This window comes from Mesoplodon bidens (assembly GCF_964165515.1).
Source record: "Mesoplodon bidens genome assembly, chromosome: 16".
Classification (NCBI taxonomy): Eukaryota; Metazoa; Chordata; class Mammalia; order Artiodactyla; family Ziphiidae; genus Mesoplodon; species Mesoplodon bidens.
The window spans coordinates 42,933,610-42,946,532 of record NC_138173.1 but is presented as its reverse complement, the minus strand read 5'-3'; the positions used below and the strand labels follow the sequence as shown (position 1 = coordinate 42,946,532).

Here is a 12,923-nt window from a genome sequence, read left to right as displayed (position 1 = left end):
TTGTTATTCCTCCTAAAAGACTATAGGTGCCTCCATACATACAATGGAATATTACTCAGCCCTATAAGAAGCGAAATTGAGTTATTTGTAGTGAGGTGGATGGATCTAGAGTCTGTCATACAGAGTGAAGTAAGTCAGAAAGAGAAAAACAAATACCGCATGCTAACACATATATATGGAATCTAAGAAAAAAAAAGGGTTCTGAAGAGCCTAGGGGCAGGACAGGAATAAAGACGCAGACATAGAGAATGGACTTGAGAACATGGGGAGCGGGAAGGGTAAGCCGGGACAAAGTGAGAGAGTGGCATGGACTTATATATACACTAACAAATGTAAAATAGCTAGCTAGTGGGAAGCAGCCACATAGCACAGGGAGATGAGCTTCGTGCCTTGTGACCACCTAGAGGGGTGGAATAGGGAGGGTGGGAGGGAGACGCAGGAGGGAGGGGATATGGGGATATAAATATACGTAGAGCTGATTCACTTTGTTATACAGCAGCAACTAACACACCATTGTAAAGCAATTATACTCCAATAAAGATGTTAAAAAAAAAAAGACTATAAGTGCCTTGAGAGCAGAACTAGAGCCCTCTCCTCCTCTGTATGTCTTATGGCCCTAGCGCAGGCCCTTTTATCAGTATTTGCTGAATTAACCTCAAAATTCTCAGGCGGAGCTCTTTTTAATATATTCCTAGATCCTTTTAAAAAAATACTTTTACAATATTATGAAGACAGAGTAATTAAAAGTGTATCCAGGGAATACTCTATTTTAGGTTCCCCTTCATTGTCCAAAAAAGGCGGCAATGGCTTCTGGATGCAAAACACTTAGTAGTCAATCCAGCACTGTTACCCATCATTCAAAACCATTTATTATTGTGTCCAGTGGGTACACAGGACTTTTTCTTTCCTTTATTTCCTAAGAGTCGGGCTCCGACTCTTACTTTCTCAAAGCCCGCAAGACTTCTTCTTTTCTGCATTTCAGCAACAATGAATTTCATATCTGGCTTTAAGCACCACTCCTAAAGATGATGGATAGGAGCAAAGCCTTCTGGGACACATTAGTACAGCTGCCAGTGGGCAGGAGGTGCTTATAAAATAAAAAGGCTCAGGATTCTGGGAACATATGTGCAGCTATAAGTGAACCGCCCAACACAGCTGAGAAGAAACACCCAAGAACTCTTCCTTTTATTCTTTTCAAGTTGTGCATGGAAGAGGCAAATCATATTAGATTGCAAGTAATTCTCTGAAGGTTTCTTTTTCTGTAGTGTCACCACGTACTAATATCATAACCTTTACCTATCAGGTCCATGTGCTTTAGAATCACAGGAAGCTTGTAATGTCAAGTTTAAAGCAGCAAAAGTCTAGTTTTTAATTTATTGGGTAATACTGAGTATTACTCTCTGACTTGGAACATTTTTGCACATAATTACGAAAAAAGAATGAAATCCACACAACTATAAGGTTTAATGAAGCTTCAGTTCAGTCTGTGGATAAGTATGTAAGATAAAATGTTATTAGAAAACCAAACAATTAAATCACTAAGCTATGGACATTAGGCATCACATTGTAAACTCAGTTTCAAAACAGAAAATTATTTTATGTATAAAGCTCTCATATATCATTAGAACCAAGAGAGTATTTATAGAATCTGTGGAGTTGCTAATGTGTTACACAGTCACTGCATTAAAAAGGAAGCACTGACCAAGAAAGATACTTGGGGAAAAGAAAATATCTCATACGTATCTGTAAGACATAGAAACTTGCCTAATCTGTATTTTGAGAAGATGCCTGGGGAGGACAATGAGAAGATTTAAAAAAGTGATGTGAGGTTTACTCTAGACGCAGAGAGCCTGTGATGTGCAGAGAGAAACAGCTTTGACAGATATCTGCAAAAGAGAAAGCTGGAAAAACCACAGCAAAAAGGAGTAAATTTCTTTTAGTGAGGCAGTCTTTTTAGAGTCACCTCCTCCTGTCAGTGGCGACTCTTCTCCAAAACCACAGACCATATATAAAAGGCTTCCCTCTTGGAAGGGTAGAATACACTGTGAAGATCTTCAGAGTTGGTCAGACAGGAAAGAAGCAGCTGACTGCATGAGGCCAGTACTGACCATGAGTTTGGCCAGGTTAGCCAGGGTGGCAAACAAGAGCACTAAGAGACACGATATAGGATGAATCCCTTCACGGGTATCTGCAAAGCTCACAAATGACCCCGAATTCACAGTCATGCTGGTGAATGTGATTCCACCCCATGGCCTTAGCTAAATGGGCCAAGAGCACCTGACACCAAACTAGGTCAGTCAGGAATGTGGAACGGGACCAGAGGTTGGACTTGTAAATGTGACTCTGGGAGCTCTGGGAGTTGTCGGGGACTACCAGGTGGTCTGAGAAGCAGGGGAAAAAAGAAGCTAGTCTGTTGAAAAGGAAGAATAAGGCAAATATGGGGAAAGACGCGGAGAAAAGTAAGAGTGGGTAAATACTCCCCTGGATTCCTGCCTTCCACTCCTGGCCCTATCCTTTACTAAAGGCCCAGCTGCATTTTGCCCTTGGCCTCTAGGACTCACCACTGTATCTTTTTTTTTTCTTTCCTCACATCTTTATTGGAGTATAAATGCTTTACAATGTTGTGTTAGTTTCTGCTTTACAGCCAAGTGAATCAGCTATACATATACATATATGCCCATATCCCCTCCCTCTTGAATCTCCCTCCCACCCTCCCTATCCCACCCCTCTAGGTGGTCACAAAGCACGGAGCTGATCTCCCTGTGCTATGCAGCAGCTTCCCACTAGCCATCCATTTTACATTTGGTAGTGTATATAGGTCCATGCCACTCTCTCACTTTACCCCAAGTTCCCCTTCCCCTCCAGGCCCTCAAGTCCGTTCTCTATGTCTGCGTCTTTTTTCCTACCCTGACATTAGGTTCATCAGTACTCCCTTTTTAAATTCCATATATATGTGTTAGCATACGGTATTTGTTTTCCCCAGTGTAACTTGATACTAGCTCTCTCCTCTATTCTTCGCTAGGCCAGCTTCAGTGGGGTTTCTGCTACCTGCAACCTAGAGGACTGTAGCTGACATACTGCCTTGGAGGCACTGACCATGACCATGTGGGAAGGTGGCGTCTTGTCTAGCAGCCATTCGCATCAGTGAAAGCATTCCATTAATCACATGCGGAGCCATCATTCTCAACAATTATTATGACATTAACAGACTACAAACACAAAAAGTGTCTTTCTAAGAAAACAGGGCTTTCTTGGTCTAACACAGTGGGATCGAGGTTCTTTGATCAATTGAGAGGATGACGATGAGGATGATGATATGATGATAATGACAGCAGTTACAGAGCACTGTAATAATAATTTACTGAGCCTTTAACTATGCATGACACTATGCCAGGTGCTTTATATACATTATCTTTACTCCTCCCAATTCTTCAAGGTAGTAAGAGTGGGATTTTGTTTGGAAAGGTTTGTGACATACTGCGCAATAGAGCCGTCATTTGGGAGAGGTCAGCATGCTGGGAAGGCAGGTAGCCGCACGAGGGTACTTAGCATGATGGATTCACCATGATTTAAGATCTGGCCATTGGTCTTGCACTCTCAAGAAATTTCCATGGTGTCCTAGCACTGGCTAGATTTAGGAATGCTGAGTCATGTAACAAAGTTCACTAGAGACTGATATATAAACCAGATGCCAAGTTATTAATTTACCATAAGATGTATCACTGCCAAGCAGCCTGGATACTGATGCTGGTCTGAGAAGTGTATGAAACTCTCTGTAGACAGATTGCATCAGGAGTCAAACTATTAGAAGGTTGTTTGGGGGGTTAGATGATTTGAATGTTAGACACAGAGATCTGACAGCTGCTACATTCATCTTCATAAAGGGGATTTAGCTCCCAGGTGAACCAGACACTTAGGCACCATTTCTTTGAATACTGCCAGGAGGGCTTCTTCCAACAAATGCTTCCATGACCATCCTAGGCTTGTAGAGCTCACCAGTTCTCCTTCTGAAGGAAACATTCTTTTTTTAGATATCTTTATACCCAAACCATCTTGTTTCTGGGAGTCCTTTTATTTATTTAAGGTTATTTTGCATATCTTTGGTCTGATTCATTATTTCATGATTTAACAGTTTGAAGCAAAGGAATAATTTTATTTTCCTGCTTTCCACATTTCTCAACAGAGTCCCTCACTGTCACTTAAATGTGACAATACATCTACAAGTGTATTGCAGATGTGTCCCATCTGTAGATGTGACAAAACAATTGCATTGTTTTACAAATAAGGTAAAGAACAGTAAGTTTTGGAGTCAGAAAGACCTGAGATGAAATTCTGGCTCTCCCACTTCTTATGATTCAAGAACAGTTAATTTCTCTTTATAAGTTTCCCCACTTATAAAATGGGGATAATGCCCACCCCTCAGAATAGAATGAGATTTAATGAGGTTTATGTACGCAAAGCACTTAGCACAGTGTTGGGTGTCAAACACGAAGATGATCATAACACTTTGGAGCAAAAGTAACACAGATCTCAACCATTTAGATTCTCCTTGGCTTCCAAGTATGCTTTTTTGTTGTTGTTGTCTTCCAATGTGGTTTCACTTTGATTTTTATAGTCATATTAGTGTTACTTTAAAAACTAATTTCCATGACTTTTAAACTGGATAAACGAAAATGAATTGGGCATGAGTGCAGTGATTTCTTTGGCTTACCATTCTCTTTCTCCACCAGAAATAAACAAATGACACAGCTTGCTTTTGTCTTTTTCTTCCTGTTATCCTCGAGAAGATATCTTTTAAGGACTCTAGTCATATAAGAGTTCTGCACCTAATTCTGAAGCTTGAAAATGCCTTTTTAACTGAGAAAGTGCTATGAAATTATAGAGCTTTAGTAACAAATTTATTCTTTTTTTGCCAATTAATTCAATTTACTCTTCAGATGTCAGAATTCCCCAAATTACATGATTCATTCTATATAATGGGTCTATCCTAATATATATTCAGCTATTCTATCTTCTGAGTTTGCATATGCAATTATGTCCTCTCTTTTCAATTAGATTATAAACCTTACAAGAGTAGGGACAGATCTTCTATCTCTTTATATCTTCACTGTCTATAGTATTCTATATTGATACTGTAGTATTGTAGTATCCTATATTGATATTGGGAAGATATTCAACAATTACTTGTTGATGATAAACGCTATGAAGTAGAAATAAAAATAACAGATATATATGTTTATCTTCTCATTTGTTAACTATATTCACATTTTCTGAAGGTGTAGATCTGAATTTAAATATCTTGTTTAATTTTCCTAATGTAAGGTTTTTTGAACATGTGTTAATTTTCCCCTACATTACTTAAACATTCTCTTTCCCTTTTATTTGACTTTAACACCAGTAATCTTATGTACACCCTAGATATTTCTTGCATTAGAGAAATTCCTGACTTTAGCTCCTGTGTCTTTCCTTTTAATCCATACAGTATGTTATCCTCCATTTCACTCCTTTAACTTTACTTCAAATCTATTTAAGTTGCTTCAGTGATCCCAACCCAACCTTTGGTGTTTATCTTGAATCGTAATGTTCAAGCTTTACACTCTTGAGATCCTTGGGGAAAGATGCTATTTAGTATGGGCTACTGTCACATACCTAACGAAGATATCTCAAAATTTAGTACAATACATAAATGGAAATAAATATAAAAACAAGAATAATACAGTATTGAGAGAACAAGAACAAGCACCATGACAGATCTGTGTGAGAATTAAAATCTCCATTATCAATTCCACTACAAAGGATGAATTAAAAATTTACAATCTGAGAACACGGGTATTTCCAAAATGGAATCCTCAGTAGGCAGTGTACACAACAGGATGAGGAGAGAGGAAAACTTACAGTATGTGCCAGACACAGTGCCAGTAATTTCTTATATTTCAGCTCATTTAAATAGCACAGCATTCCTTCTAGGTTGATGGCATTGCTCTAACTTACAGATCCTAATTTTTTTTTTTTGCGGTACGCGGGCCTCTCACTGTTGTGGCCTCTCCCGCTGCGGAGCACAGGCTCCGGACGCGCAGGCTCAGTGGCCATGGCTCAAGGGCCCAGCTGCTCCGCGGCATGTGGGATCTTCCCGGACCAGGGCACGAACCTGTGTCCCCGCATCGACAGGTGGATTCTCAACCACTGCGCCACCAGGGAAGCCCAGATCCTAATTTTATTGACATCTAAATATACTATTAACACTCAAAATTTAATGTGATAAAACTGAACACAAAATAAGCTCCTTTGGTTTTCTGTGAACATTAATTTCAGGGTCTTTATTCTGAACCTATGGTTGGTTTAATATTATAGACATGTTTTCCATATTTTTCAGTACAATCACAAAATAAATTCTATAAAGTCCATGAAGTCATTTGAGGAGCCTGTTTATAAATCCCAATATTAATTATGGAAAGAGATATAAACAGATATATTTAAGGGTTCTATATAAGTGAACTCTATAAGGTCAGTTTCTTATGAACTAAATGGTCCTGAAGGAAAAAATTAATCCAAGCTTGATTCTGTTTTTAGGACTAAAACCAAGGAGATGAACTTGTTTTTGTATTTAAGGACGAGCCTCTGCCTAGGGGGCAGTGGGCTTGGCAGAAGAGTCAATGATCTCACCAAGAGCCTGTGTAATGTAATGACATTAGACTGCCTGTTTATAGTAGGTAATGCCACTGAAGCATAACACAGTGCATCCTGCCATAATTCAGTTTGTAAAACCAAATGCATTCAATAGTGCCATAAAATAATGACAAACAATGTAATGCTTTTGAATTATACAGAATAGGAGCACAGACATCCATGTACTCATTGATCCATTCAATATACTGAGCATCTCCACTGCAGTGGATACTATATGGAACATAATGAAAATTAGATGTGATCATTTCCTTTGGAAACCTACAGTCTAGGAGGGAGACAAGATATGGATAATTAAAATGTGAGGAATAGGTGAGAAACAGCATAAAAGTGGTGCCATGAAGTGTTACAGAACTTCAGAGAAAGGCAGTATCATGTTTGGAGATGGTGTCCAGGAAAGGCTTCATGGAATAGATGGCACGGGAGCTGTTTGGATGTGTGGATAGGATTTCAGCAGAAAAGGGAGAGACTCAAATGAAGAGGGAGTGGTACAGATGTGGGAGACCACAGGCTGGTTCAGGAATGCTGAATAGGCCAGTTTGATTAGAGCATAGATCATGCGGAAGGGAAGGAAAGACAAAGCTGGGTCAGGAGGTTCTGCAGGGCCCTCAAGGTCAGTCTAGCAGTGATAGGACCGCTGAAGGTTTTTCTCAGGGAATGACACAATCCACCTGTTCCTTTAAAATGTTAGGAGGATAGGGTGGAAGGAGAAGAGATTGAAGGCTAGAATTTCACTTAGGAGGCTTTTTAGTGGTCCAGGCATTTGCTTGTGAAGAAGTGGAGGGAAGGAAATTAACATTTATTAAGAGCTCACTATGTTTAAGGCACTTATTTGTTTTAGTGATAATATTTCACTTAAATCTCCTGACAACTCTGCAAGGTAAATAGCATTAACTCCAGTGTTCAGCTGAGGAAATCAAGGCTCTAAGAGATCAGCAGTTTGCCTAAGGTCACTGAGTTAGTAAAATACAAAGGGGGAGGGGAACAGGAGTCAGCAGTTGAGACTTTAATGTCTACATTATCTACACTACACCATGTTGATAAAGGGCTTTCTTTTTATAAGTTCCCTGCTATTCAGGATTGGTACTTCAATATTTTAGCGGTGCCTCCGGTACAGACCTAGAGATAATCACATAGAGCAGGAAAATGATTCTGACAACAGAGAGGTTTAACACTGAATGCTTGAATGCTGAAAATAGGGAAATTCTTCTACCCCAAACAACCAGAGAAACTTGCCTACTAGACAGAGAGCTTCTGATGAATGGACAGTGTCTTATCTGTCTCTGAATCCCCAAGAGTCTGCTCAGGGTCTGGCACTGTAAGCACTCAAGGAAAAAGCTGTCATATTTCTACAGATGAGGTCACCCCAACCCTTGGGACAAATTCTGCTCCTAGCCGGGGGAATATAAGGTTAGACTGGGAGCTCAGTAGCATGGCAACTTTCTGCCAGTCCTGCTCTGTTCTTCCATCCCAGCTGTCAATTCTGGGTGTTCTTCCTTACCATTGGAATCAAGGTTTCCCCTTCAGCTTACAGTAGGTACAACCCTGTCTTGCTTCTTACGCCAGCATCCTTGTCTTTGAACTCTGCCATGTATCAGCTCCTCTCTCTCCAACAAGATATGAAATGTAGCAGGACCTCTCTGATACCAGCTCTTTGCTTGTTGAAACCTGCCAGGTTTCCTTCACGCAGTGCTTATGTGCCAAGTTTACTGTATAAGACCCCTCGGACTATCCCAGATCTCCTAGACTACTCCAGCTGGTCTGTAGAGTCACTAGACACCAGCTCTCTCTGATCTAGCCTGTGCTTCTGCTTGATGAAAAGACTTTTGACGACAATCATTGTAATAGTACTGGTAGTACTCATACTTACATAGCACTTACCATGTGCCAGGCATTGTTCTATGTGTCTTATAAATATTAATTCCTATAAGCATTACATTATTAGTGGCCTCATTTTACTGATGAAAGAAAAGCAAAACGGAAAACCTGAGGCTGAGAGATTAAGTTACTTATCGAAGGTGACACAGTTTGCAAATGGCAGAGCCAGAATTTGAACCCAGGCATTCTGGCTATAGTTCATTCTCTTAACCACTGTGCCCTCCTGCCTCTCCAGTGGGAGTGAGAAGATGAAGAACATGTCACTAGTGAATGTACTTACTACCTTAAATGCTCTGTTTAATACAACTGGCATAATACTACCAACCAATAGTTATCAGGCTTATGTTAATTAACATTTAACTATAAATCTGAATCCCAAAATCAGTTATAAAGAAGCCCTTACATGATGCTGAAATTCTGATATGTGAGTATTTTCTTTCTTTCTTTTTTTTTTTTCTGCACGCGGGCCTCTCACCACTGTGGCCTCTCCCGTTGCAGAGCACAGGCTCTGGACATGCAGGCCCAGCAGCCACAGCCCACAGGCCCAGCGGCCCTGCGGCACGTGGGATCCTCCCGGACTGGGGCACGAACCCGCGCCCCCTGCATCGGCAGGCAGACTCTCAACCACTGCGCCACCAGGGAAGCCCCGAATTCTGTTAGCTTTAAAGGGAGCCACCATCAGGTTTTAAGTTAGGGCAGTGATGTAACCTAACCTACATTTTCAAAAGATCACTCTAGCTGTTGTTTGGAAATGCATTACAAGGAGTCAAGGATGGAATCATAGAGGCCAATTAGGAAGCTACTGTAGTAGCAAACAGAAGATGGTAGCTTGAACTCAAGTTGTACCAGTAGAAACAGAAAGAAGTAGATGGAATAGGGACATATTTGGAGGTAGAGCTGACACGACTTGTTGATGAATTAGATGTGAGCAGTTAGGGAAAAAGAGTAATCAGGAATGACTTCGAGTGGATGGTTATGTGATCTAGTAATAGGTGGACAACTAAGAGAAAAACAAATTTTAGGAGAAATTCAGATCCGTAGACTATTAATAAGTAGAATAATAATATAGTGCTATCCACACTCAGGGAAATGACAAGCAACAAACTTTCCACAAAATAATACAGAATATGATCACTGGTTAGATGGTTTTCCTATCAGCCTACCACAAGGCCCAAGACCATTTTCAGCTCGGGAAATGAAATGAAAATTAAGTCATCCTTTCTGGCCTTATGGGGACATATCTCATTTCATAGAACAGTTCTAAAAATGCTGAAGAGTGTGAGCACATGGTAGGTCCTCAGAAAATGTGTGGTCAACTCAGTGACACCTGTTTGTCCCATTACTTGCTGGAGACTATGTAAGCTACCTGTATCAGGTTGAAGAGTAGAATTCAGAACTCTCAGGATTGCCATGTACCATGAATCTGAATGACATTATTCTCTTATTATACAATTTCTAGTATGTGTGTGTCTTGTGTGTGTGTGTGTGTGTGTATGTGTACATACATATGTGTTTGTATACGCACATACATGTGTATTTCTCTCTGATACAACTTATGGAAAAGATAGGTATGCTCCCAACATTTTTCCTATGATCAAATTAGCACTTTCCCACACTGTTTTTTATTTTGAAATGAAGAGTCATTCCATACCTGTAGCATATCACCAAGGTCTGCTGTGCTAATATCTGGATCCTCTGTGGTGTTGAAGGGCACAGGAGTTATGCGTACAAGGGTGAGCACTCTAGGTTCTGGATATCTCCATAACATCATCCCTGGGCTATCTTCAGTTTCATTGTAAAATAAGACTTCATAGACACCAGGCATTTTCAAAGGTTCTGTTAAACGAAAGTATAATTAATTGTATGCTTTCGAAGGGGAACATGTTGGTTTGTTACACAAGAAAAAATTATGAGTATAAAAGAAAAGAATATAAAGAAGCTGGTTGATCAGGTTTACATGGCTTAAGACAGGAACAAATCAAGAATTTTCCCTTAAGAGAGACTGAATGGCAATGTACTATTTTTGTACTGCAGGTATTGACTTACTTTTCAAGTGATCTTGATGTGTTATCATTTACTGAATGTGCAGGTAAAATAAACAAACACACACACAATCACACTGAAGCTATCGCTACTTACCAGCATCCCGTATATATTGAAACAGACCTGTCCGTAGGTCGTCTGAACTTTGTTCACTTTCAAATATCTGATTTTTTTCCATAGGAGATGGAATTTGCGGCACTGTTTCAGAAACTTGCACTTCAAAATTTCCCTCCTCTTTAAGGTATCCATTGAGTAATTCATGTAGAAGAACTAGGCAATTCAAATGTTCTTGACCCCAGAAAACCTTTAAAATCATATGAAAAATTTTACTGGCTTTAACACAAACACTTCATGAGAATAATTAGGTACAATCATATTTGAATTAGTTCAAGGCTGTAATTATATTTAATTTAACTATTGATAATAAGTAAACTATAATTTTTAAGAAGCAATTGACCTATGGGATGAAATTCTATTCTTGGGTAAATACATAAAAACAAGAAAATCAAGTATATCATATATTGTGTGGATAGCAATCAATTTTAAATGCTGAATTGATAATGAAATTATGTTGATGTGAGGTAATGTTTATGAATTAACTTAGCTAAGAGGGAAAAGAACATCCATTATAGTCTGAGAGAAGGCAATGAAGATCCTTCTAGGCCAAAATGTTAATAATATTGTAGAACAGCTTCTACATTTTGTCATGAGATTACATGAACACAGTTTGATTATAGGGTTCCTTTCTTTGCACTTTCAGTCTTCAGAAAAAAAAAGAAGATGCTCAATGAACCTGAACTTAAAAGGCTCCCAACTTTAGTGTTTAGTGAAAAAGTGCCAACAAACAGTATTCCACAGCCCTTGAGAACCAACAGTACAGGAGCTACGGTACAGTTTCAGAACAAATTCTTGGTGTTACATCTACAGAGAGGATCAAGTTCCCTTTTTCTGCGTGTGAAGAATATCAGTCTATAATGGAAGTATGACCAGTGGGTAATAATGATTAATGTCAGAGGACATAAATTTTCAATAATATTACATTTCTCTGAATGTATTGGATAAAGGCAATACAACCATAATTTCTAAGAGAACCAGCTAATATGGCAAAGAAGAAAAGAATATACAGAGGTAGAAAAGAATAAGCCTATGCTTTGTGGGTAAGTTTTAAACCCTCAGTTTAAGTCCTACTCTCTGGAATTAAGGCACCTCAGAAATAAAGGTAAGAGGTATGATACTAAGTCTATTTTTTCCTCATCATTCTTATTTTTATTGAATCCTGAAAAACAGAGATAGGTGAAAAGTCAAGTTGGGGAGTCAAACACTGTGCTCCAGGTTTTAAAATGTCAAGAGAGTTTATAATGTAGAGATGATATACTTTGTTTTTGCTCTTATTATTGTTTTTAATGTGGAGTTACTTTGCTGTCTTGGAAAAATGGTAATACAATTACTATTCTTGATAAAACAATACAAAATCACATGCTGAATAAATCTATGAAAATTTATAACAGATACTGAAAATCTCCAAACCAATCAATGTAAAGCAACAAGTTAGTGGGCTCCCCTACCATCTACCTCTGTGTCACTAAGAAAACTGGTGAAAAAGGTGAGGCAAGACAACTTTTAGATGAAGACAAGAAATTCATATTCAATATGCCTCCACTATTAACAAATCAGTCATTGCCATTTTCTATAACTCTGAATTCCTCAAGCTTTTTAGATTTGTGTCAGATTTGGGGAACATCAAATCATATGAAGAACACATTCAGCATAGCTTCAAGATGGCAGAGGAGTAAGACGTGGAGATCATCTTCCTCCCCACAAATACATCAAAAATACATGTACATGTGGAACAACTCCTACAGAACACCTACTGAACGCTGGCAGAAGACCTCAGACTTCCCAAAGGTAAGAAACTCCCCAAATACCTGGGTAGGGCAAAAGAAAAAAGAATAAACAGAGACAAAAGAATAGGGATGGGATCTGCACTGCTGGGAGGGAGCTGTGAAGGAGGAAAAGTTTCCACAAACTAGGAAGCCCCTTCACTGGCAAAGACGGGTGGTGGTGGTGGGGAAGCTTTGGAGCCACCGAGGAGAGCGCAGCAACAGGGGTGCAGAGGGCAAAGCGGAGAGATTCCCGCACAGAGGATCGGTGCCGACCAGCACTCACCAACCTGAGAGGCTTGTCTGTTCACCCGCCGGGGCAGGTGGGGGATGGGAGCTGAGGCTCAGGCTTCGGAGGTCAGATCCCAGGGAGAGGACTGGGGTTGGCTGCGTGAACACAGCCTAAAGGGGGCTAGTGCACCACAGCTAGCCGGGAGG

General features: G+C 39.7%; 1 protein-coding gene across 10 annotated transcripts in view; it reads right to left on the bottom strand.

Annotated features, from left to right (window-relative positions):
• The window catches only part of VPS13B (vacuolar protein sorting 13 homolog B), an 805,800-nt gene that overhangs the window by 135,637 nt on the left and 657,240 nt on the right, over window positions 1-12,923 (bottom strand). For all 10 annotated transcript variants that reach the window (XM_081258369.1, XM_081258366.1, XM_081258373.1 and 7 more), the window contains 2 exons: window positions 10,702-10,909; window positions 10,214-10,398 (listed from right to left, as the gene is read on the bottom strand). In XM_081258369.1, the coding sequence (XP_081114495.1) occupies window positions 10,214-10,398; window positions 10,702-10,909 (393 nt within the window). The remainder of the gene's footprint in view (window positions 1-10,213; window positions 10,399-10,701; window positions 10,910-12,923) is intronic.